At 36.0% G+C, this 24316-nt stretch overlaps 1 protein-coding gene across 1 annotated transcript; it reads left to right on the forward strand.

Moving 5' to 3' along the window:
* The first annotated feature begins 21297 nt into the window (after window positions 1-21297).
* Window positions 21298-24148, forward strand: LOC136206084 (transcription elongation factor TFIIS). Its single transcript, XM_065997007.1, has 3 exons — window positions 21298-21509; window positions 21649-21842; window positions 22960-24148. Exons 2-3 carry the CDS (start codon window positions 21678-21680, stop codon window positions 23818-23820), a joined length of 1026 nt encoding a protein of 341 aa, XP_065853079.1. The 5' UTR covers window positions 21298-21509; window positions 21649-21677; the 3' UTR covers window positions 23821-24148.
* Window positions 24149-24316: the final 168 nt, after the last annotated feature.

The following is a 24316-nucleotide window of genomic DNA, read 5'->3' on the forward strand; positions in this document are numbered from 1 at the left end:
ACGAAGGAAAAACCCTAAGTTAGGAGCCAAAAGACGAAGAAATCAGCACACCGATACGAGGAAGATGGGAACGAAGTCAGAAACGAGAAGAATATTCCAAATTCTCGGTAGAGAATCCAAATTCTCGGTAGAGATTATGGGTCGCGACCGAGAATCCAAATTCTCAGTCGCGACACGCTAAATCCCAACATCTCTCCTTTGTGTTCCGAAGACCAAAAATCACTTCCCCATTCTCGGCCGAGAATTTCCATTCTCGGTAAGATCAGAAATTTTAGCAAGCACTACATTCACATGTTTAAATGCCAAGAAACGCATTCGTTCGGGTGGATAGAAATGTCTCTTCGCAGCGGATACGACTCTTCACAACGGATACGACCCTTCAATCACGACTCTTCAACATCTATAAATAAAGTATTGATTTCAAAGTTGATATGAGAGTTAGATTATTAAGATTAGTGCAGAGTTTATGCAGAAACTCTAACTCAGAAATGAGTCAAAGATTATATTTCATTTCTGTAAAGCAATTTGCCGTACACACATTGTTTATCAAATAATTACATACACAGTAGCATTTAGATTTAGAATAAGATCAGTTTATATTAGTTTATATTTTGGTAGTAGAAGTACCCGTCTCTATTCCGAAGATTCAACGAGAAGATTAAGCAGCGGATTCAACCCTAGAGCCTGGCAAACTCTCTGACGAGGTTTGAGGAAAGGATTGACGACCCGGAACTTGAATGTCGTTCGAATGCTTCCATGCTTTCTGTTCTCTGTAAACTTGTATCAATTCACAATTCATCTAATAAAGTTCATGCAATTCAATATATTTTTATGTAGCACTTCTGTAACTGATCCGAAGTGAGTTCTGGTGTTTTCATTAAAACGTAGTTAAATTCAAAATCATTACAAGGAAACTTTGTTGAACACTTAGGCAAATTAATTCTTATGCAAATAAGTGTTAATTTGATTAAGGTAGCAATCTATCCCGACCGTAGGAAGATTGTCTGCGGTTCAAAGCCTTTTAATTGAAGGAGTTTACGATATTACACTTTTATAATAATACAAAGTTTAAAGTTGATTTCTTTGCTTAATGCAAACGAACACAATTAATCTCTTATTTTAAACACTAAACATTTCTGTTTTGTAATTCATATTCAAAACAAAATTGATTTCTAACATTCTACATATATTCTAATCTGATTCTTATTAATTCAATCTCAAAACCAAATCCAATTAAACGATTTTCCATATTATAAACCTAAAATGTGAATCAAACTGAATTAAAATAAGTTTTCGTTAAAAAGCGTTCCCTGTGGGATCGATATCTTTTTATTACTACAAGCGAAACCGTGCACTTGCAGAAATCGCTCAACAGGTAGCTCCATAATCAATTATCCATACAACTTGACTGTTGTGGTAGTTATAATTCACAGATAGTAAATAAGTCTTAGGCATACCTGAACTAGATGCATAATGACTTTGCTCTTCTGTATCCTTGGTACGAGCAAAAGCAGTGAAATCAACCTGTTTCTTGCCTTTATTCTTCTTATATTTCTGAATCTCTTGTTGAATCAATTTCCGCATCTCTTTCTCACCTTCTGAATCAGTGGATTTTTCATCAAAAGGAGTTTGTGCTTCATGAGTAAGAAGAGCTTTTGTTGGAGCACTAGTAGGACATGTCTTCTTGGATCCAGTCCACCAATCTAGATATCCATGAATGAGAAAACATGTGCTACGATCATGCTTCTTGCATTTGCAATAATCACAGTAGAGATTACTTTTGTCTTCTTTTTATTTATTGACAGATCTGGTACCTGCAAGTGCGGTCACTACATTAGATTGTTTGTTAGCAGTTGCAATATGAGCAAAATCTACATTGACATCAGTTGTTGACTCCTTTTGTTTCTCAATTTTCAATAGCATAGAGAATGCTCGATTGACATTTTGCATTGGATCCATCAGAAGTATTTGATTGCGAACATGCTCAAACTTGATGTTTAATCCACATAAGAGATACAAAAGTTTATCCTCATCACATCTACTCTGTATCAATTCTCTGGCTCCACCATATTTGCAATTGAGAATCGGTTTAAGAGCCAAAATTTCATCCCACTATTGTTTCAGTTTATTGAAAAATACAGTGTGATTCTGTTTAATTCTTTTTTAAGATGAAAATACAAATGAACATTGTCCTCTGCATATCCATGCTTTAGCTCTTTCCAGAGAGCTCATGTAGTGGGAGCAAATAGAAAAGTATCATGCAATTCTTTACTTAAGCAGTTCATAATCCATGAAAACATTGTCCACCTATATCCAATCCTCATATGCATCAATATCAGCATCAGGATCTGGTATTTCCTCATCCTTAAGCACAAAATTAGTGCATTTCTTAACACTAAGAGCAACAAGCATTGATCGACGCCAAGAAATATAGTTAGATCCATTCATATGAGTATTTATAAGTATAGAATCTGTATTATCATAATGTCGCACTGATTTGAAGATTTTTGGTGTTTGATGAACTTCACTTTGTCGATCAGGGCGTTGTGTTGATGGATTCACTCCGACTTGAATTGGATCTGCTTCAACTTCATGATTACGACTATTTTCAGCATTAGGTTTTTTATTTTTCTGTTTTGGGGACTTAATCGGTGGCATTGTAATTTCTTCATCTTCCTCGATATCATCGAGAAAGAAATCATCTCTGCCTCGTACAACATTGATGTAGCTTCTTCCTTTCATCATTTAGATTGCAACTTGGATCTATTTTCCTTGTTGCTCTAATACCATGTGAAAACTCTTCACAATCAAAGATATTTTAGAGAAATATCTTTTTGATACCAATTGCAGAAAACATGGGTGAAGACCAGTATTTATACTGATCTTCAGAGGATACATTCTTTACAACAAAAATACATTTCCCTCAATTAATTCATTTAATTTCCAACCCTGTAAGTTTCTTGTATATTTCCTAAAAAACTATAAATAATAAAAAAATAAAAAGATATTAGCATGGAGAGAAATATCCAATGAAAACGTGTTGAAGGCCTAATTTGTAGGATCGAAATGAGAAGATTTACCAATTGATTAGGGATCTTGGAGGTGTTAACGCATGGCAGAGAGTAAGTGGTGGTAGTTGCAGTGGTGTCCTCTATCTCAGCATTGGCCGACTGGACAGAAAGTTGGGGGATCGAAAGTGGGAAAAGGATGAAACATATCTCAAGTTTTTTTTTTTAAAAGAAACTTATCTCAAGGTTAAGAATGTTATTTATGCACATATGATAGGGCCTCTAGTAGAGCGGTAAGTTATGTGTGTGTGTTACGATTATGATCTCTCTATGTGCTTTAACTCTACTAGACACTACGTAGGGGCAAGTGTACCACGTCGTATCAAGTAATAAATCCTGTTAAGTTCGGGTATCGAATCCACGGGATTTATACCTACAAGCATTAAACTACTCGGTTCTATACGTTATCTAAACGGTGAATACTTTAGACTTGGGTTGGGTGATAATTATAAGCTACTCCTAAACTACGGGTTAGACAATTCTCATGTATTTCAAGTCCTTATGGAGTGATACAGATAATGATAACTTATAACATATGACAAACAATTCGGAACATATACGATTAATAATTTACTCTTGCAAAGACGACTATCTATAGACCGAACAACTCCGTGAGGTTCTTAGGTCGTGATTGCCCCTTAAGGCGACTCTAATTCTTAGGATCAGAAACTAGGGCATGTGAGTTCCGTGGCTCATCAATTCCTACGGTTTTCGGATTGTGAACTCTGGTAAGGTAACACATATGTGAATCCTAATAGATTTCAGAGCTCGTAAGCGACCTACACAATAATCAATTATAAGTATCAAAGCAAGTAATAAATAATAACACATATAGTGAAACTGAAATTGTAAATCATATATTATAAATGTAGAATGCGTAAATACGGAATACAACCAAGCCTAGTATATAGAAAGAGTACAAGCTAATTAACAAGTAGAAAGGGAAGAAGAATCGGCCCTTAGAACTAGCTAACCAGACTCAAAGTCGTCTTTTAGGACTTAGAGGTGGAACTCTCGAGCTTGGTGGATGCGGATGGAACGGAACTTCGACGGCGTGACGGAAGGAATACACAAGCTTTACATAGAAAATTGAAATTGATAGAGTTTTATTACACAAAAATCTCCATGTCTAAATGAGTGCCAAACACTCCTATTTATACACAAATCAAGCTTGGGTCATAATTGTAATTACATTAAGTAAGAAGACTTTGAATGTGGAAAGAAGACTTTGAATTTGAAGGAAGACTTTGAATTTGATGTAGAAGCTGGGGCCCACACGAAATAATGAAGCATATGATGCTTCATTATTTGCCTATTTTCTCCCTTGCACACCTTGTCCCCTTTTTCTTGCCTTTTCTTTTCTCGTTGGTCTAGAAAACTGATTTGTCATCGCTAAAGGTCATTATTCTGTTTCTGAAAATCAATATTTCATCGTTGAAACAAATTGCATCGTCGCAAAAAATGGAGCTGCTGCTGTAGCCTTGATCTGGTCCACGCTCCGCGTGGTGCTGGCCAAGCTCCACGTGGATGAGCTCCTGAAGTTTATCAATAATTTCTCAAGGTTCCACACTCCGTGTGGAACATATCACGCTCCGCGTTGACCAGAGACAAAGATTAGGTTGACTGCCGTATTTCAGCGGGCATCGCGTGAAGTCAGGCCAAGCTTCGCATGGAGTGTGGCACGCTCCGTGTGGACATCAGAAATTAGACCTGTTTTGATCGCCTTTTTCGTCTCGTACGTTAATCTTGCAAAGCACAACTATGAAAACCGAGATTAGTTGATTTATTTATTTACTTTATGTATAGCAAAATGAGATTTAAAATTACAAAAATTAACTAAAAGTACATAATTTATTACTTGTCGCTAATTTATTGAAATATGCATAAAACTAGCACTAAACCTAATAATTTAGCTAAAAAATAAACCGTAAATTATCCCAAAAGATAAAAATAAACGTCCCTATCAACATATTACATTCATGAATGGAAGAGAATTGAAGGAAGAGAAGATGAAGGGTTTGTTAAACCGAAATGAAATAAATACAAAGACATTCATAAATGGAAAATTCAGAGAAGGGAAGATGGAGGGTTTGTAAACTTTGATGATGAAATAAGATAGGGGAAGAGGTAAAAAGAGGTTTTCATTTTTAGAATTTTGTAGCTTTGAAATGTCAAATTAAGATGACTTAGAAGCATAATAATAGGGTTTCTTAGAAGCATATGCTTATATATATATATATATATATATATATATATATATATATATATATATAAATATATCAGGCGTGACACATTTTTTATGGTGTGACAAGACTTATTGTATGACAATGACAAATTTTGTAATTAACGAGGGGAAGGTGGCAAATTTGTAAATAAAAGGAAAGAGAAAATTATTTTATTTCTTTTCTTTAAAATGAATTTTCCCGACTTTTCCAATCTCGTTTTTCAAAAACTTTTATACTATTGGATTCGTCTTAATTAGACGGTTATTTTAAGATCCTAGAAGCTCGGGTAAAAAAAAATTCCGGTGAATAGAATCCGGCGATTTGTTTTTCTGTGAGAAACAAAATGCCCAGAAAATTTTCAAAAATTTTCAAAAAATGTAAAACATCATTCTGAGAAACTTTAATTCTTGACTCAAAGTGAGATTCCTTACGGTTTTGTCCCAAATCAACGGAATCCGGCGATTAAGTGGGCGTTTTCCGGCGAGAAAACAGAAAGTACCCAAAAAATTCTTAAAAAATTTCAGAAAATGTAAAACATTATTTTGAAAAACTTTAATTCTTGGGTCAATTCAGGATTTCTTACGGTTTAGTCCGAATAAAATAATTTCCTTAATTTTATCCATTTTACATGCTTCAACAATTTATTGGGTCAAAATCGTAAGAAATCTCGTTTTGAGCCAAGAATTAAAGTTTTTTAAAATGATTTTTACATATTTTACAATTTTTTAATAATTTTTTGGACACTTTTTGGTCTCACCTTTCAGCACTATGTATTGCAATATTTTGTTGGAACAATATAACTATTCTGTTGGAACAATATAACTATTCTGTTGGAACAATATAAGAATTAAAATTATTTTCTAAATAATATAACTAATATAAATTTGAAGATACTATATTAAATACTAAGAAACAAATATGAAATTGAAGACGTAGATAATAAAATTGATTTGGAACAATTGGTAAACTGATTTATTATGTTGGAACAATATAAGTATTATGATGGAATAATAGAACTATTTTGTTAGAAAAATTGGTACGCTGATTTATTCTGTTGGAACAATATAAGTATTATGTTGGAACAAATGGTACACTGATTTGGAACAATTTCGTACACTGTCAGAACAATGTAAGTAGGACAAAAAAACGTGTCTAGAAAATTATCAAAAAATTCTGAAACATGTAAAACATCATTTTAAGAAACTTTAATTCTTGGCTCAAAACGAGATTCCTTACGTTTTTGACCCAACAAATTGTTGAAGCATGTAAAATGGATAAAATTAAGGAACAAGTTTCATTGGGACTAAACCGTAAGAAATCTCGCTTTTACCCAAGAATTAAAGTTTCTCAGAATAATGTTTTACATTTTCTGAAATGTTTTGAGAATTTTCTGGACACTGTTTTTTTCACCAGAAAACGCCCACCCGGATTCCGTTTACCGGAATTTTTTTTTACTTGAGCTTCAAGGATCTTAAAATGACTGTCTAATTTAGAAGAGTCTAATAGTATAAAATTTTTCGAAAAACGAGGTTAGAAATGTCGGAAAAATGTATTTTAAAAAAAAGAAATAAAACAATTTTCTCTATCATCTCTTTCCTTTTATTTACAAATTTTCCACCTTGCCTTTTTCAATTATCATCAAAACTACGTTTGTTTTTTTTTTTTTTTTTGAATGCAAATAGGATTAATGAGCCTCTAAAGGGCAATCAGAGTTTAATACAGGAATTAAAAAGCTTGGAATATCATCAAAAAACATGGGACAAGTGTAGTTGCGAGAAGACCTAGCAATCGCGTGGGCCGCCTCGTTCGCTTGTCGCCGTACGAAAATGACGGAGTATGTGTCATTATGAAAAAGGATAGTACGAATTTGAGAAATAAGCGCCCCAAACTCACTGATGTTATCTAAAGTGTTGTTAATGGCCTCGACTACTACCTTAGCGTCTGTTTCGAAGATTACTCTGCTAAAACCCTTCGCATAAATCCACTGTAGTGCATGTAAAACAGCCAAGGCTTCACATTCTTCGACTCTCGGATGACTGGATATGTAATGTGATCGTGCTGCAACAAATTGCCCATCACAATTGCGTAAAACCGCCCCCAAACCAGCCTGCATTGAGTCGGCAAACCGTGCTGCGTCCGTATTGCATTTGAGGAAAGAAACTGGCGGTCTTACCCACATCATTGATGCATGGCCTATCTGCAGTTGGCGGGAGTCATTTCTTCATGGTTGTGATACAGCAGGTGGTGCTGCTACTGCCGTGTCTTGCTGGCCTGCAGAAATTCCCCTGCTGCTAAGACTTCGGGCTGCTGGTAACCTTGCCAATTGCTGCGTTTGAGCCCTCAGTTGTTTCCTGGAGACGGCAGACCAACAACCAGCTGCCGGCGGCCTACCTTGCTCGTCCAGATTCTGCTTTCTGAGGGCCCAGTCACTGAGCATTTCTCGCGCCATTTACACTGTACGTCTTGGTGATACAGCTCCATTCTTCCAGAGCTTCCCATTCCTTTGACGCCACACGCTCCATAGGACAGTTAAAAATAATTGGGCTGCTCCTACGGGTGTACCTGTCAAAACAGAAAACATAAATCCTGTGAAATTATCAACTCCCGCTGCACTTTCCAACACCTTCCTCTCCAGACCCGCTTCTTGCCACACCAACTGAGCAAAATTACATTCAATAAACACATGCCAGCTATCCTCAAGGTCCAGGCTACAGAATACACAACAGTTCGGGATATGTACTCCTCTTGAGTTAGATTGGACCTCAACGGTAAGAAGTTCCGTGCTAATCTCCAGACAAAAAATCTGATTTTATAGGGCACCTCAATCCTCCAGATTTTGGCCCACTCACCAGAAGCATGTAAGTGTTCATTGCTTGTGACATAGTCCGTAGCTAGTGTGTATGCACTCTTCACAGTATAGTGTCCGGACTGACTACCATTCCAAACAACTCTATCTTCACAACCTTCAGACTTAGGTGGTAATTGTAATATCTCATGTATATCCCTTTAAAGGAAAATCTCCTCTATAAGCTCCACATCCCAGTCGGATGTGTGTGGGATAAACATGTCGGCTACAGTAAGATCACTCATGGATTCAATCTTAGGAGTAGTCACCATACAATTTTGTAAATCCCATAACCAGGGGTCATTCCACACATTAATAGACCTTCCATCTCCGATCTTCCATCTGAGCCCAGCTTTTAGCACAAGTTGAGAATTCCAAAGACTCCTCCAAATGAAGCTCGGTGAGCTACCCAACCGAGCATGCATAAAGTCCCCCAATGGGTAATATTTAGCTTTGAAAATCCTGCTGACAAGAGAAATTGGGTTAGACATAAGATGCCAACCTTGCTTACCCAACATGGCTAAATTAAAGGCTGTGAAATCACGGAAGCCAAGGCCTCCTTCTTCCTTGGACACACATAATTTGTCCCAACTCATCCAATTGATACTACGAGACCCATCTTTTTTTGTACCCCACCAGAAGGAGTTGAGCATCCGTTGGAGTTCCTCAGCTGTAGAAACAGGAAATAGAAAGACACTCATGTAATAGACCGGGATTGCTTGGCCCGCTGCTTTTATAAGGACAGATTTGCCCGCTTTAGAGAGGGACTTCCCCCTCCAATTTTGCAATCTCCTCCAGAGCTTGTCTCTCAAGTGGGCAAATATAGCTTTCTTCTGGCGCCCAACTAACGACGGAAGCCCCAAGTAGCGCCCAGTATCAATCGGTGAATTTACCTCTAGTATGCTAGAGATAGCATGAACCAGTTCAGGGGCCACATTTTTACTACACAAAAATCCAGATTTCCCAAAGTTCACTGCCTGCCCTGAAGCCGCTTCATAATCTTTCAACACCTTGTTCATGACTCTGCACTCAGCAATTGAAGCTCTGAAAAATAAAAAGGCATCGTCAGCGAATAGTAAGTGACTAATTGATGGTGCTCCACGCACCACACGACAGCCATGTAGGTTCCCAATCCGTTCCTCTTCAGTGAGCAATGCTGTGAGACCCTCTGCGCAGAGTAAGAACAGGAACGGAGATAACGTGAGACCCTACGTTTGTTTTGTTATGTCACAGAATAAGCTCATTGTCACACTCTAACCTCTAGTCACACTGGATTTCACCCATATATATATTGAAAAAATAGAGGAAACAAAATTATATAAATTAGGTGGAGTTGATTTTATATATTCTATTTTGTTTTTATGATTTTTATATAATATGAGTTTTTCTTGAAAGTTACAAATTTGGTTGAGCATTTGAATTTGGAGAAATTGAGAAAATTTTGGAGGCGAAAGTTTCCAATCGAAGCTATACTCAAATAAATACATTAGAGCTCTAAGCTTTTATTGTTAAAAGGATTGTGCATCAAAGAGCAGATAGAAGAGAAAGATAGTTGAAGATGAAGGAAAATAAGAAGAGGGGGTAATTTTTTTTCTTTTTTTTAATTGAAATCTCACATTTTCAGAGTAAAAAAAATTAATAATTTTTTTTGACTAATTTTCTCTCACTACATCAACAATTTTGACAGTGTTAGCCATTTTGTCTTAATTTTGCTAATGGAACAAACCACATGGTTATTTTTAAGGCAAAAAAAAAACCCACAAGTGTCGATCTTCGAATTCGTAAAACTGTAGAGATTTTTTTTGAAATTAAACTTTCTAATATACAACGGATGGCTCAAAGAGCTAGAAAATAATAAAAAAAAGGAAGAGAAAGTACCAAACTAGTCCACAATCACGCTCCTGGACTGCTTAGTACCAATGAAATCATGCCAAATTTCTTGGTGAACACTAAAGGGACACTGGTGGAAAACATGGAGACCGTTATACAGCGTGAGAGCAAGATTGGCAAGCTTTTTTGTGACTCTATTGCTTTCTTTGTAGCTATGAGTAATTCTGGTGTCCCAATTTCTATTAAGAAAATCAAAACAGATAAAAATAGGGTTATTACACATTTGAGAATTACCTTTTTCTCGTTAAGCCATTGAACAACCAGATTAAAATCGCTTTCAATCACTAGCTGCTTAATACAAAAGCTCCAAACGATAACTAGACTTTTTTTTATAAACAACCCACGTCTCAGCTTGAATAGCAGAGCAATTGCCAATATTGAGCGAGAACCCAAAATTCCATTTACCTTCGTGGTCTCGTAACACCTCCCGCTCCTATAGGACCAGGATTACCATTGCTACACCCATCCATGTTTATCTTGAAGTAGTTAGAATCAGAAGGCAGCCAACGAATTTGAATATCCTTTCTAACAATGAGATGATGCACCAAGCTATTTTTTTACCATGCAAGCTTCTTTAATTTGGAGGAGCGAATTCTTAAGAAAATCTATATTAGCTTCAGCGCATTGCTCTTACCTTTTAAAAATTTGGAAAATTCAAACTTTGATATCTCCAATTGAATAAACCCGATAGAAATAGAAGATGTATGACAACTAAAATAAGAAAACACAAAAGTGTCAAAATTATTATGTTTTTCAAGGTAATTATTTGATTTTTTTAATATATAGTAGTTTTTTTGTTCTCAATTGTGTTGTTGTTTTATTTTATAAAACAATAGTTGTTATAGTTCCATTTTTTAGAGATAAAATTTCCTTTATGTCGTTACTCAGGTTCTGTATCTCTCACTACCTTATCGATGTTTTTTTATTTGTCTTTTTTTAAACATGACTAAAATAAAGATTTTATATATTTGCATTCTTTTTTAGTATATCTTGCTAGGTGTAATCGTTTCGATTGTCAACTCTAACTAAAATTTAGATTTTCGGTTTTATATGAACTCAACTGTTAGGTTTAATTGAAGTTATTTCAAATTCAGAACCTCGAGAAATGCACTATTTTTTTTAACTTGAGTTTATCTAACTGATATGAGTTGTATTTTTTATCTTTATGCATTTTGGTACGAATAGATATAAAGTTTCACACAATAATGACTCATTGAAGTTGGAGACATATTGAAGAAAATGATTAAAGAGTTATTGCAACATTATACTTACAACGAAGTTTATTTCAATTATAAATTATGTTATATCATTATTATCATTTTAAGTTCCTTTCTCATTTTTTATTATAGATTCTACATTATTATTATTATTATCAATAAGTTAAGTTTTTTCCCACTCCTCTAGATAGAGAGATTGTAAGTGTCCAATTATTCTTGAAGAATTTGGATTATGCTAGATATGAACTCAAAATGAAGGTAAATAAAAATAATTTTTGATGTTTAAAATCTGAAAATATACATTAATTATGGGATATTGAGACAATTGCTTTTGTTTTTTTATTAAAAGGGGGAGGGGCCAAGAACATCCCAACTAGGTTGGCACCTTCCTGAAACACCGACCAGGGTATTATTAAAACGAAACTAAAAAGTAAAGTTCATACAACCAATAGCAAAAGAAACTAAACGAACCAGAACGAAGGCCGATTCCACAAATTATCCCTAATCAAATCAAAACAAAAATCAGGGGCGTTGTTCCACCATTGAATCGAAGATTGTAGGCGACCATAGTTTGCAAGCTTATCCGCCACTTGGTTGCCTTCTCGGTAGATGTGAGACACCACAAGGCATAAGCGCGACAGCAGGCCAAGGCACTCAACCCATTCTCCGCGCAAACACCATAGCACCCGTGATGAGCGAGTGCGGAACATGGCAACCACATAAGCGGAGTCACATTCAAGCTAAAGGTTATTCCACTCCCTCTCTGCCGCAAAACGAACACTACAGATTGCCGCCTCCAACTCTGCCATATGAGTAATTTGATGAACTGACGGCATGGCAAATGCACTGATAACATAGCCTTCACTATTTCTGTAGATGCTACCACCGCCTGTGGAACTGTTAGTGACAGAAGCATCCGAATTCACCTTTATCCAACCGCTTGGAGGAGGCATCCAGTGGATAGGGAGCTCGCAATCATGTGTTCAACATCCGAATTCCAGACCGAGCCACATCCCATGGTATCCGAATGGGGAATACGAACCCAAAGCAAATGGAGTGCATTGTGAATATTCAGCGTAATCTCCTAAAAAAGACAATCGTTACGTGATTTCCAAATAATCGACACCACGACAACCACTGCACTCAACCAAATAGCCCGTATTTGGGAACCGAACTGAAACTCGACCATTTCTGTGATCTTCAACTGCAGATTTGGAACTGATATGAGTCTTTAACTGAAGAGCGATGGGATAGCGTCCCAAAGCTGCGCTGCAAAGCTACACTGAATGAACAAATGCGTTGTCGTTTCATCACTGTTTAAACAAATACATCATCTGGAAACAATAATCAAACCCCTGCGCTTTAACAAGTCGTGAGTCGGAAGCCGACCAATCGTTGCTCTCCAAGAAATTAAATAATGGGACGGGGGGTATAAATGGCTGCCATAGATGATGTAAAGGATCAGGTGGCCCCTTCCCCAAGAGCCAGGAATAGAACATGCGGACCGTGAAAAGCCCATCCGAGCTCGGCTTCCAAATACAGGTATCATCAGTGACACTGGGCGTCTTAACCTCACGGATTGCAGTAACGATTTCATTTTTTAAGACCAGAAGGTCGTTCCAACGATCATTGAGCCTGTAGCTAAACACACGGCCCCGAAATTTCGCTCTATCAATGTTACTCAGACCGACTATGGCTGCCACCGTGGGGATCAACCATTCATCATTCCAGAAATGCAAACCCACGCCACTGCCAATGAACCGTTTGTAGTGTTCCCACAGATCCTTGTAAGCCGATTTGATGGAGGACCAGATGGAGGAGGAAGCAATTGGACGAACCAAACCACCCTCATTTAGGAAACGCAATCGTAATAGCTTGAAACAAAAGGAGGAATCTGCCAACACCCCCCAAGCCAACTTCCTAATTAAAGTCATATTCCAAGTATCCAGCTTTTTAATTCCTAAACTGCCCTCTTTGAACGAGGGAAAGCATGCGTCCCACCACGGGGTGATGAGCTTCTTCCCAGAGATGGAACCCGACCATACGAAGTTCCTCATATGGTAAGAGATCCTCTTGAGCAATTTTTGCGGCCACTTATAAACCAGAAAATAATGTGTCAACGAGCCACAGATAACAACTTTTACTAACGTCAATCTCCCGGCCATTGAAAGCACCGAACCCTTCCATTTTGAGAATTTCCCCGAGATTTTGTCCACCAACGGACTGAGAAAAGAGGAACGCGGGGCACCGATGAATAGATGAATGCCAAAATACCGAACTTGAAGATCCCCAAGGCGGATCCCATTTTTTTTCTGCCAATTTAATCTGCCTTCTAGTCGTGACAGAATCCATGAAAAACACTTTCGATTTCTGCCAATTAACCCACTAACCCGAAATTGAATCATAATACTCAAAAGCAGATACTAAAGTTCTGACGTTCCCAATTGAGGCACGACAAAATAGCAGTATGTCATCAGCATACAATAAGTGTGGGGAAATTCTGAGAACTTGAGTACGCTGATTGAATAAGGCTACCTTCAGCAACCAATTTATCCATCCATCGACTAAGGAATTCTTCAGCCAAACTAAACAGAATGGGTGAGAGGGGGTCTCCCTGACGGACACCTCTTGAACAAGCAAAATAACCATGTGAACCTGATTGAGTCATAATTGAAATCCTCGCTGGAGAAAACAGGTTAAGGATCCAATCTCGGAATTGCAGGGAAAAATCGAATGCCTCCAAAACCGCGAGGAGAAAATTCCAGTCTAAAGTGTCAAGTGCCTTAGCAATATCAATCTTTAAGCTCATATTACCACCCAAGCATTGGGAGAAACAATGACATTTGCAACTTCCGCTAATCTGTCAGCTAGAAGTTTAGACAAGATTTTGAAACTGAATTTGCTCATCACAATTGGTCTATAATGATCAATACGTAAGGCTCCATCAACCTTAGGGATGAGAGAGAGAACATTTGAATTTAAACCAGTGCTTATTTCACCATGTTCAAAAAACAAACGGACCATTCTGCACACATCTGGACCAATAATCCCCCAGTAACTCTGATAAAATTGCCCGGTGAAGCCGTCCGGCCCCGGCGCACTAGACGGGTTCATTGACATGACGGTTTGATGAATCTCGGATTCAGACGGACAGCGCAGAAGGTTCGCATTCATGTCTGTGGTAACCAGCTTAGGGATTACAGTCTCGACCCTAGAGAGATCCTGCCGATTCGTAACCATATTTGTGAATAAGGTGCCGTAATAATCAGATATATGTTCTGCAATTCGGGCCTGATCCATGGAAATATTGCCATCAATCTGCATAGCCGCAATTCCATTGGACAATTTTCACTGATTTTCCATTCAGTGGAAAAATTTGCTATTTCGATCCCCCACATATAGCCAATTGGCCCTGCTCCTATCCCTTAAGTAAGTTTCTTTTTGCAGCAAATGGAAATCCAGCTGTGTATGAGCTTATAGTTCTTTCGCATGAAATTCCTCGGTGAACCCGTTTGCAAGTTGAAGCTGAATCTCATTCAGAGCAGCTTCACTATTTTCGATATTCATGTCCAGCTGACCAAAATAGTCCTTATTCCAAGTCCTCAGGATACTTCTAAGCCCCCTTAGTTTATAACAGTGTAATTGCATAGGGCCCAAGTTTGGATGATCAGCTTCCCAAATTTTTTTTATAAGCTCCTTGAGTCCCGGATGGGAAATCCACATCGTTTGAAAACGGAACCGAGATACTCTTTACGGATCGCTGTAAAAATGAAAGAGCAAGGGATGATGATCCGAATAGTGTCTGATCAAGGAAGTACAGTTATATGTCCAAATTGAAGCAAAATCTTCTGACACCAGAACTCTATCCACCCTACTCTATACACGAGCTTGACCATGCCTGCCATTAGTCCAAGTGTAGAATGAGCCTACAGTGGGGACATTCCGCCATTCCCCGTCATCTACGAATTCACGAAACTCACAAGTTGGCCTAGGGGCAGGTGGACCTCTAGACTTCTCATGTGCTCCGAGGACTGCAGTAAAGCCACCTATCGAAAGCCAAACGCCAGGGTTTGCACGCTGAAGCATTGTTATTCCGTCAAACATGATTTTCCTTTTGTTTGCCCAAATACTACCATACACGAAGCATAAATAATGATTTTTCTCCTTTAAGCTGCATCTGATTAAAATATACTGATCCCCTCTGTGCATCATCGTGCTCTGTAACACTAATCAGGAAGCCTGAAAAAGCCACAGTGTTGGCCTATCCCTATCATTCTGAGCAATTAACTTCATACCCAATTGATCCCAAAATCTCTGATTTATAGATATAAAATCCCCCATTGACTCAGCAATACACAACCAATCCGGCTTATGAGAAGTGAAAATCTTAAATAGATAGCGTTGCGTACCTGCGTTCATCACGCCTCTGCAATTCCAGTAGATAATCGTCATTTGAGATAAACTGACGGCTTGTTGATCCGTCTTGCACGGGATATGTTTTTATCTGTTTTCTGCTTTGCAGCCGATTTTTTGCTTGTAATCGTTTCCCAATCCTGTTGTTCCTCGTCCATCTCGTCTGCCGAACGGATACCTGAAGTGTCTTTGGTTTTCGAGCTTGATTCTGGGGTAAGGATGTTAGAATTTCCAGGCGATGTGGCTCTTTCACAAAGTTCCTCCCAACATTCCACTTCCGGCTCATTCGACGGATACTGCTTATTAAGGCCTTCTTTAGCGGTTTTAGTCCCCCATTCCACATCAGCACCTTCAGAGGCGGAGTCTGTTCCAGTGTTATCATCTTCCATATCAGACGGGTTCTCCAGAGCGTCGATGATCTGTTTGTTGATTTTGGTAACCGGAATCAATGAGTTATTCTTATCTTCCTGCTGTGGTTTCTCAATCCACACCTGTTTTTTAGGTTCTGGTATAAGCACCTTCTCGGGGAGTCTAGCTATTTGAGCCGCTGGCTTCGAATTTTTCCGGCATTCGTACGCCAAATGCCCAATGTTACTGCAAACCTTGCAAAAACTAGGGAGATTCTCATAAGATATATCAATCCAGAACTGTTTTCCCTCTCTTTCGACTCCCAATTGAGTGGGAATTTCCCCTGCTAAGTCAATATCAATGAGGAGTCTGGCAAAATGACCTACCCCACCATCAATGGTTCTCCTGTCAAAACGAACTAAACCTCCTATCCCTCTCGCAATGTCCGAGAGGATTTGAGGATCCCAATATTCCCAAGATAGACCATATAAACGAACCCATACCTGTGTATCTGTTGATTTTTCCACAAAGGGATCGAAGTTTGCCTTCCATGGTTGAAGCCGAAAGATGCCAGGCTTTAAATTAAGGTCCTCCTTGCCTATCACCATCTCCTTTGCTCTGCTTGTCGGGAGAAAGACCTGATAGTATCCACGACCAATGGAAATCAATTTCCAGTGTTCTGTCAAGCCCCATTCATTACCGAGCTTGGTTTTGAGCTCTGCTGTTTTCCACGGTGCTTCCCCCTTTGCTAAGATCAGCCACCCGATTAGGGAGTGTTCGCAAAGAGCCAGCCATTTATCATAAGCAGACTACGATATCTTCACAGTTCGAATCCCCCCGATTTCTGAAACAGTGGCCATGGAGGGAGGGGTTACCAGAATGTTGCGTCGCAAAACGAAAGAGAATGACGACGCTGGTTTAGTAGAGGGTATGGGGGCTCCAAAGCGGAGATTTGGATTGAAGAGAACTCTAATTCCGACGTGATCATCAGTAAACGAGTCCATATCGATCATCAAAGGAAGAAATCGAACGAGAATGGTAGAAAATCGAACGAAAACGGTGGTTTAGGTCACGACGGCGGCGGTGTCGACCTCTGCCATCAATTTTTTTTAGCCTTCAAAATCCCTGTTTTTGTAACACATACATATATAGTTATTAACCATTATATTGTGGCTTGTACAAAATTATTAGTATTTGAAAAGTTTTTAACGGATGAACAGATGAAAATGAAACATGATCATATGACAAGTTGTTGTAAAATATTAATTAAAAATATTTTTATTTGAATCTCTTCAATTTCTAAATTTTTTGAGTAGAATGACTCTAATTAATAGAATTAATTTCACATATTAATTATAAATGTTTTTTTTGTACTAAGTGGTTATAATTGTGATTTGATTCTATTTAACTAAAATTAATATATGGACTTAACACTTAATTAAGAAAAAAAATAGAATTTTTATTAATGAGCAAAAAAACATTTCCACTCTCCTCTTTATATGTCTACATCTTCACATTCTCTCTTATTTTAGAAATAAAAAAATAAGACAAAGATAATTCTCTCCTAATTTTTTCGTTTTCAACCCTTCTTTTTTGTTTTCTATTCCGTTGTTTATTTCATGTTCTTACTTTCGAAATTCAAGAATATATAATTATTCGAAAATATTAATGAAGTAAAAAAAGTGAGATATGCGAGCGTAACTGATATTGTATACAATGGAAGAATGAATAACAAATTGATTGAATGTCTTGATGTTATATTACGAAATGAAAATAGGGGACTCATCATATTAAGATGATTCAATTGGATATTTTGGGTTATTGTAACCTAATGAATAATTGAATTCGAATACTTTGGTGATCATGAAATTCCATTAAGCAAAATGATTATCGTTAAGATGAATTTGTATCTAATTTTTATGTTTTTTTATGTAATTGAAGTTTTTTATTACAAATTATAAATGTATATATGTAACATATTAAATTGAAAAGTCTCTTAATGTGCTACATAAGAAAAATTGTAATAGTTTATAACATAATAAATTGATGTGGCTTCTATTTCAACATAGATTATAATTCTTTTGTATCATAGATATAATGTTGAATTTTAATTTAATTTTTAGTTTTTCATTGTATTCTAATATATTTCTTAATTAATCTCATATTTTATTATTATTATTATTATTTTAAAGAACCCCAGTTAGAAAACAATATGAAAATGTATAAAATTACTAAAAGATACAAATCATTAACTTTTATAAAAATAAATAAATCATTCACCTTTAATTAAAATTCTATAAAAAAATTAATCAATTTTTATTTTTAAAATTAATTTAATTTTATTTGAATTATATATATAAATTTGAAATCTACATAATATAAAATATATAACACCAAAAAACTTAGATGTTGTTTGATAACCAACTTAATCACTTAAATTAAAATATTAAATACTTATTTAATTTAAGTACGTTTTATAGCGGTTGTGTCTCCACCACTTAAATTAGTTAATTAAGTTAAAAATAAAAAATTTACATCCTCACAAACTAAAAACTTGAGGTACGGAGGGAAACTTGTGCAGAGCTCTAAGAAGCAGCAGAAGATGGGAGAAAAACAGAGGAATGTCCAATAGAGAAGAAGACGAATTAAACAATGTTGATTAAAAGGGGAATTTGGAGTTCTTTCATCTCCGCTGCTGTTCAACGGATATGGGTCTTGTCATCTGACAAGTTTGGTTTTGTCTTGTCCTTTGACAAGTTTCTTATTTTCTTTTCAATTCTTGCATCAAAAGTTCTTTTTCCATTTATAACATCATCAAGTAATCACTATGGAGAATACATTCTAGCTAAGATGAGAGCTTTTCAAGGAAATCTCAGTCCTCGGCTAGCCAAGGCCATAACTATCAAAGAAGCTTTAAATTTGATTAAGATGCATCGCTTTAGTGAGAAAATTCAAATTCAGTCGGATTGTATCGTCATAGTTAAGACAATTCAAATGGGTTTAGAAGCTCATTCGTATTTAGTTGACATTATTTCTGATTGTATTCATTTATTACGAGATTTAGAGCCCTGCTCTATCTCCTTTATTAAGCGTTCAACGGATTCGGCTGCTCATGCTCTAGTAAAAGCGGTCAATGTTGTGTCTGTTCGGGGTGAGTGGGCATGTCCACCATCATTTCTTAGCAATATTCTTTCATGTGATTTAAGTTAATAAAACTTGACATTATTTCAAAAAAAAAAAAAAAATCTCTTATTTTGATAAGTCAAAATATTTAACTTAACAGTTTAAGTTAAACATTATCAACTAATATTTTTTATAAAAGTTACATCATTAAATACTTTCAGCACTTATTTTTTAGCACTTAATTTTCAGTTTTATTAAACATCACCTTAGTAATTATTCAATACTATTAAAATATAAAATATATCATATTAAAAGGAGAAAATATTTATACAATGTAGTTCCATTTAAACTATTGTAAACTACTTTAAAAAAATAAGTTAGCAATTATATTAGGATAAATTTCAAAAAAATCCACTGTGGTTTCATGTATTTCAAAAAAAACCCCATGTGGTTTTTTTTTACAAAAAAAAAGGACTGTGTTATGCGCCGTTACCCGAAAAACGGAAAATGACTTAACACCGTTAAAAGTGCTGACGTGGCAAAGGGTAATTCTTCTTCTTCCTCTCTCTCTTCTCTTCTTTTTTTTTTCTTCTTATTTCTTTTAATTTCCAGAATTTTGGAAAATTCTAGAATTCTGGAAATTTCCAGAATTCTGGAGAACATCTGAATCTAGATGTTCTTCAACGTCTGGAAAATCCAGACGTGATGAATGTCTGGATTTCAGACGTTCCGAAGAAGAATTAAAAAAAAATTAGAAGAAGAGAGGAGATGAGGAAGAAGAGAAGAGAGAGAGGAAGAAGAAGAAGAAGAAAAAAGGAAGAAGAAGAAGAAGCGAGGAGGAGAAGAAGAAGAATAAAGAAGAAAAAGAAGAAGAAGAATGAGAGAGAAGGAGAGAGAGAGAAAGAAAAATAAAAAAAATTATTTTTTTCCGTTTTACCCTTTGCCACGTCAGCACTTTTAACGGTGTTAAGTCATTTTTCGTTTTTCGGGTAACGACTCATAACACAATCCTTTTTTTTTTGTAAAAACAAACCACAAGATTTTTTTTTGAAATACATGAAACCACAGATGATTTTTTTAGAATTTACCCATTATAATTATGTATAATGAAAACCCACTACTATATTATTTTTTAATGCAGGAATTTACAAAGTTTATGAAGCGAAATGTTGTATGAAGCAAAATATTTTTTGAATCATTATGCTCTATTTTTCTAATAAAATAAAATATTAACTACTTATTACTTTACTTTATAATTTAATTAATAAAAAAATACAATTTTCAACACAATTACTACTACTACACATACATGAAATTTTTCGTTAACTATTTTTTTCAAGAACAAAAAATTATACAAAGTTATTTTTTAAAATATTTTTTTATAAATTTAATTTTTTTTAAACATAAAATTATTATCATTATATGCAAATGATATATAATTAAAAAAATATTAAATTTTTATACAAAAATTTAATCAACATGCGCAACGCACGAGAACAATACTAGTTTTACATACGAACATCAACATGAAATTGTAGTTTTACCAAACACTAATAATCAAACTGTAACAACAAATAAGTAAACGAAATGGTATATTAGGATTTGAGATTTAAGAATTGGAGTCTAAATTTTTTAAACATATTTTATTTGTGATATATAAAAAAATAATGCGAATTAATTTTTAATTGTATAATTTAATTGTAATTTTATACTAATTATGATTTTGAACATAAGAAGTCCAAAAGGCAATAAGGCCATAAAGCCCAATCATGAATCGGCTCAAAAGTAATGTGTAATGTAATAGGGAAAATTACACAAAAATTCATTTTCAAAAAAACTATTTATAATTATGTCAAGTCATAATTTTAGATTATATCAAACTAGTAAAATCAGTACTTTTAATATATTTTAAGGATTGAAATTTATAAATTAGGAATCTAAAATATATATTCTAGGGTTTATGATTCATGAATTAAAGTCTATCATTTTTAAATTAGGGTGTAAAATTATAATATATAGAAAATAATGACATATTAAGAATTAAGTTTGGCGACATAATTTAGTTATGATATTCATGTAATTGACCCGTAATAATAAGAGGCCATAGAGCCCAAACATCAATTGGCCCAAAAGAAATAAGAGGCGAAGCTAACACAATACACAAGGGTAGTAGCTTAAGCAAAATACTTGGTGTTCCTTCTATTATTTCATTATCTCCTCCGCCTCCACGTAGCCGTCGTCTCTCGGAAAATAAGCAGGTAAAGCCACACCTCTACCTGCACCCACACAATCACACCAACACACACAGATAGAATAAGGGAGCTTCTTCTCCGTCATCTCTGTCGGTCAACATATCGATATCCTTCGCCGGATTGTTCTGGTAATCACAATTTCTCCTTTTGACGCCAAGATCTTCATCAGATCTTTTTTCTTTGTTTCATCTCTTCTGTTTCTTGTTTATTCCTCCGACTGCATACTCGCATATCCTTCAATTTGGTTTTCCAATTTCGTTTTTTCAGAGTTTTGGCATTAAGGGATCTGGAAATCGATGGAGAGAGAATTATTGGAGTTGTTTGAGGCCGCAAGGAAAGCGGCTGACGCGGCGTCCAATGACGCGGTTTCCTCGAGTGGACCGGAGGTTGGAAGGTGCGTCGATGCGCTAAAACAGCTCAAGATTTTTCCGATAACTTATGACATTCTCGTGTCTTCTCAGGTAATTAATTTTATTATTACTATTTTTAATCCACGGATTAAAATTCGATTATTTTTCCCCCAATTTAGAAAACTAGTAATCAATTTTTTTTGTTCCTCTTTGCTGGTTAATGTTAGTCATAGTCTCCCCTGTTGCCTGTCAAATTTGTTGGTGGTTAAGCTTGTCTGTCAATTAGGTTATGGGTTTCCTTGAAGCTGCAAAATTAATAGTTGGAATTATTGTTAGATTATTTAATTAGTTGTAGAACTAGGATGTACTATTACTGCTATATACTTGCCTATCAAGTTGATATACATGCGATGCTTTCAATGTGAGCTAGGAATAATTCCAATGCTTTTCCGCTTTATCCTGTGGTTATGGACATGTACAAGTATCTGGTTTTATCCGTTGATTTCATCTATTTTGTAGTAAGTAGATAAATCCACCCAGAACTAATGGATAGTTTCCTGCTATTGACAACATTGCACATCTGACATCACAATTATGTTCCTTCCATTCCATGATATTGTGGGAAACAAAGATAAGGTTTAATTTTTTACATGCCATGCTTTCACTGTGAACAAGAACCAAACAGTAATTCCCATGCTTTTCCACTTTATGTTGTAGTTATGCTTTCATTTCATTGTAGAAGTAGCATGTTTTCATCCATTGATTTTACTTGTCCAAAATCTATTGATTTATCTATAGCATGTTAGCTGGGGAAATCCAACTCAATCAAATGACTGGTTTCCATATTGACAACATTGCACATCACAATTATATTCCTTATCTTCCATGACAATGTGGGAAAATAGAGATAAAGTTAACTTTTTTAACTTAACTGTATCTTGCATGTGGATCATCCTTGTAAATATACTCTGGATTTCAAAATAATGCGCCTTTATTTGCCCTCCTGATAGTTAGCCAATCCAAATTATGGCTATTGAAGTTCATGGTTTGATGGTCTTTGCCTAGCTCTCTTTTTTTATTTTTTTTATTTTTTTATTTTTATGGCCAGTCGTTTGCAACACTATTTGATTTATTTATTTTAATAGAGTTTGACTTGCTGTTTCCTTGTGATTTGATCCATTTAGTGGATGCTTATTGAGGTTTTCTACTTTTCTCCACATTTTTTCAGGTTGGGAAACGACTTCGACCTCTCACGAAGCACCCTAGGGAAAAGATCCAAACTTTGGCCTCTGATTTGCTAGAGGTGTGGAAAAAGATAGTCATTGATGAGACCACTAGGAAGAAAAATGGTGCTGTTGAAAATAAAAGCTCTGTGAAACCTGAGTTTTCAAAGGTGGAAACTGTCAAAGTTGAGAAGGTTCAAAAGGTAAACGTAGTGAAGGTTGAAAAAATGGCTCGAGAAGGAACAGTCAATATCGCAAAGATAGCAAAAGAGGAGAAGAAAGTTTCTAATGTGAAGAGATCACCACAAGGCCCTGTTACCCCAAAGCTGACAGCAATGGTGAAATCTAATGATGCTATGCGTGACAAAGTTCGCGAACTTCTTGTAGAGGCCTTGGCCAAAGTTGCTAGCGAGGTTGATGAGGAAAGGAGGGATGAAGTAAATGCATGTGACCCAATTCGAGTTGCAGTATCAGTGGAATCTGCAATGTTTGATAAATGGGGTCGATCTAATGGAGCCCAAAAGACCAAGTATAGATCCGTAATGTTCAACATCAAGGACCAAAAGAACCCTGATTTTAGGAGAAAAGTTCTTGTTGGAGAGGTAAAACCAGAGAGGCTCATCAATATGAGCTCTGAAGAAATGGCTAGTGATCAAAGACAAGAGGAAAATAAGCAAATTAAAGAGAGAGCACTATTTGATTGCGAACGTGGTGGTGCACCTAAAGCCACGACAGATCAGTTCAAGTGTGGTCGATGTGGTCAGCGTAAGACCACTTATTATCAAATGCAGACAAGGAGTGCAGATGAACCTATGACGACATACGTAACATGTGTAAACTGTAACAACCACTGGAAATTCTGCTAGTGAAAACACAGTAGGATGCGGTTCTGCAGTATAGACACGGTACTGGTGGTTTGCCAATCAGAATGGTGAATCACCTCTTTCAGAATTTGTGTCTGATGTCTGGAAAACTAAACTTTCATTCATATACATTTGGTAGGGAGATTTGTTTTAAGGTTTATCCAGGCTTCTTGTGATGTTTTGTTTAGAGAATTGTGATGGTCTCAATAAGAGATCATTTTTTCCTTTCTTTCTTTGGTAGCTTAATCGTATCATCTTAGCTTTTGTTTTGATTTATGTTTGTGATAGTGATTGTTGTTATATAATCATCTCTGTGTTTTTGCACTCTGAATGTGGAGATTCCGGAAAGAGAGTAGGTAGTGTGGCATGGAAGAGTAAACTACTAATCTTTCATTTTTGCATGCTAGAACCATAGAGTACTAGTGTTTTGCCGCTCGTTGCCCGGGGTGATATTTTTTATATACAAAATCGAAAATTGTAATATTTTTTTTTAAGTACA

This window comes from Euphorbia lathyris, chromosome 9 (genome assembly GCF_963576675.1).
Source record: "Euphorbia lathyris chromosome 9, ddEupLath1.1, whole genome shotgun sequence".
Classification (NCBI taxonomy): domain Eukaryota; kingdom Viridiplantae; phylum Streptophyta; class Magnoliopsida; order Malpighiales; family Euphorbiaceae; genus Euphorbia; species Euphorbia lathyris.

Coding starts and splice junctions, on each gene's coding strand:
- LOC136206084 (XM_065997007.1), top strand. CDS start 21,678: ATGGAGAGAGAATTATTGGAGTTGTTTGAGGCCGCAAGGAAAGCGGCT. Junction 21,843..22,959: donor ACATTCTCGTGTCTTCTCAG/GTAATTAATTTT, acceptor ACATTTTTTCAG/GTTGGGAAACGACTTCGACC.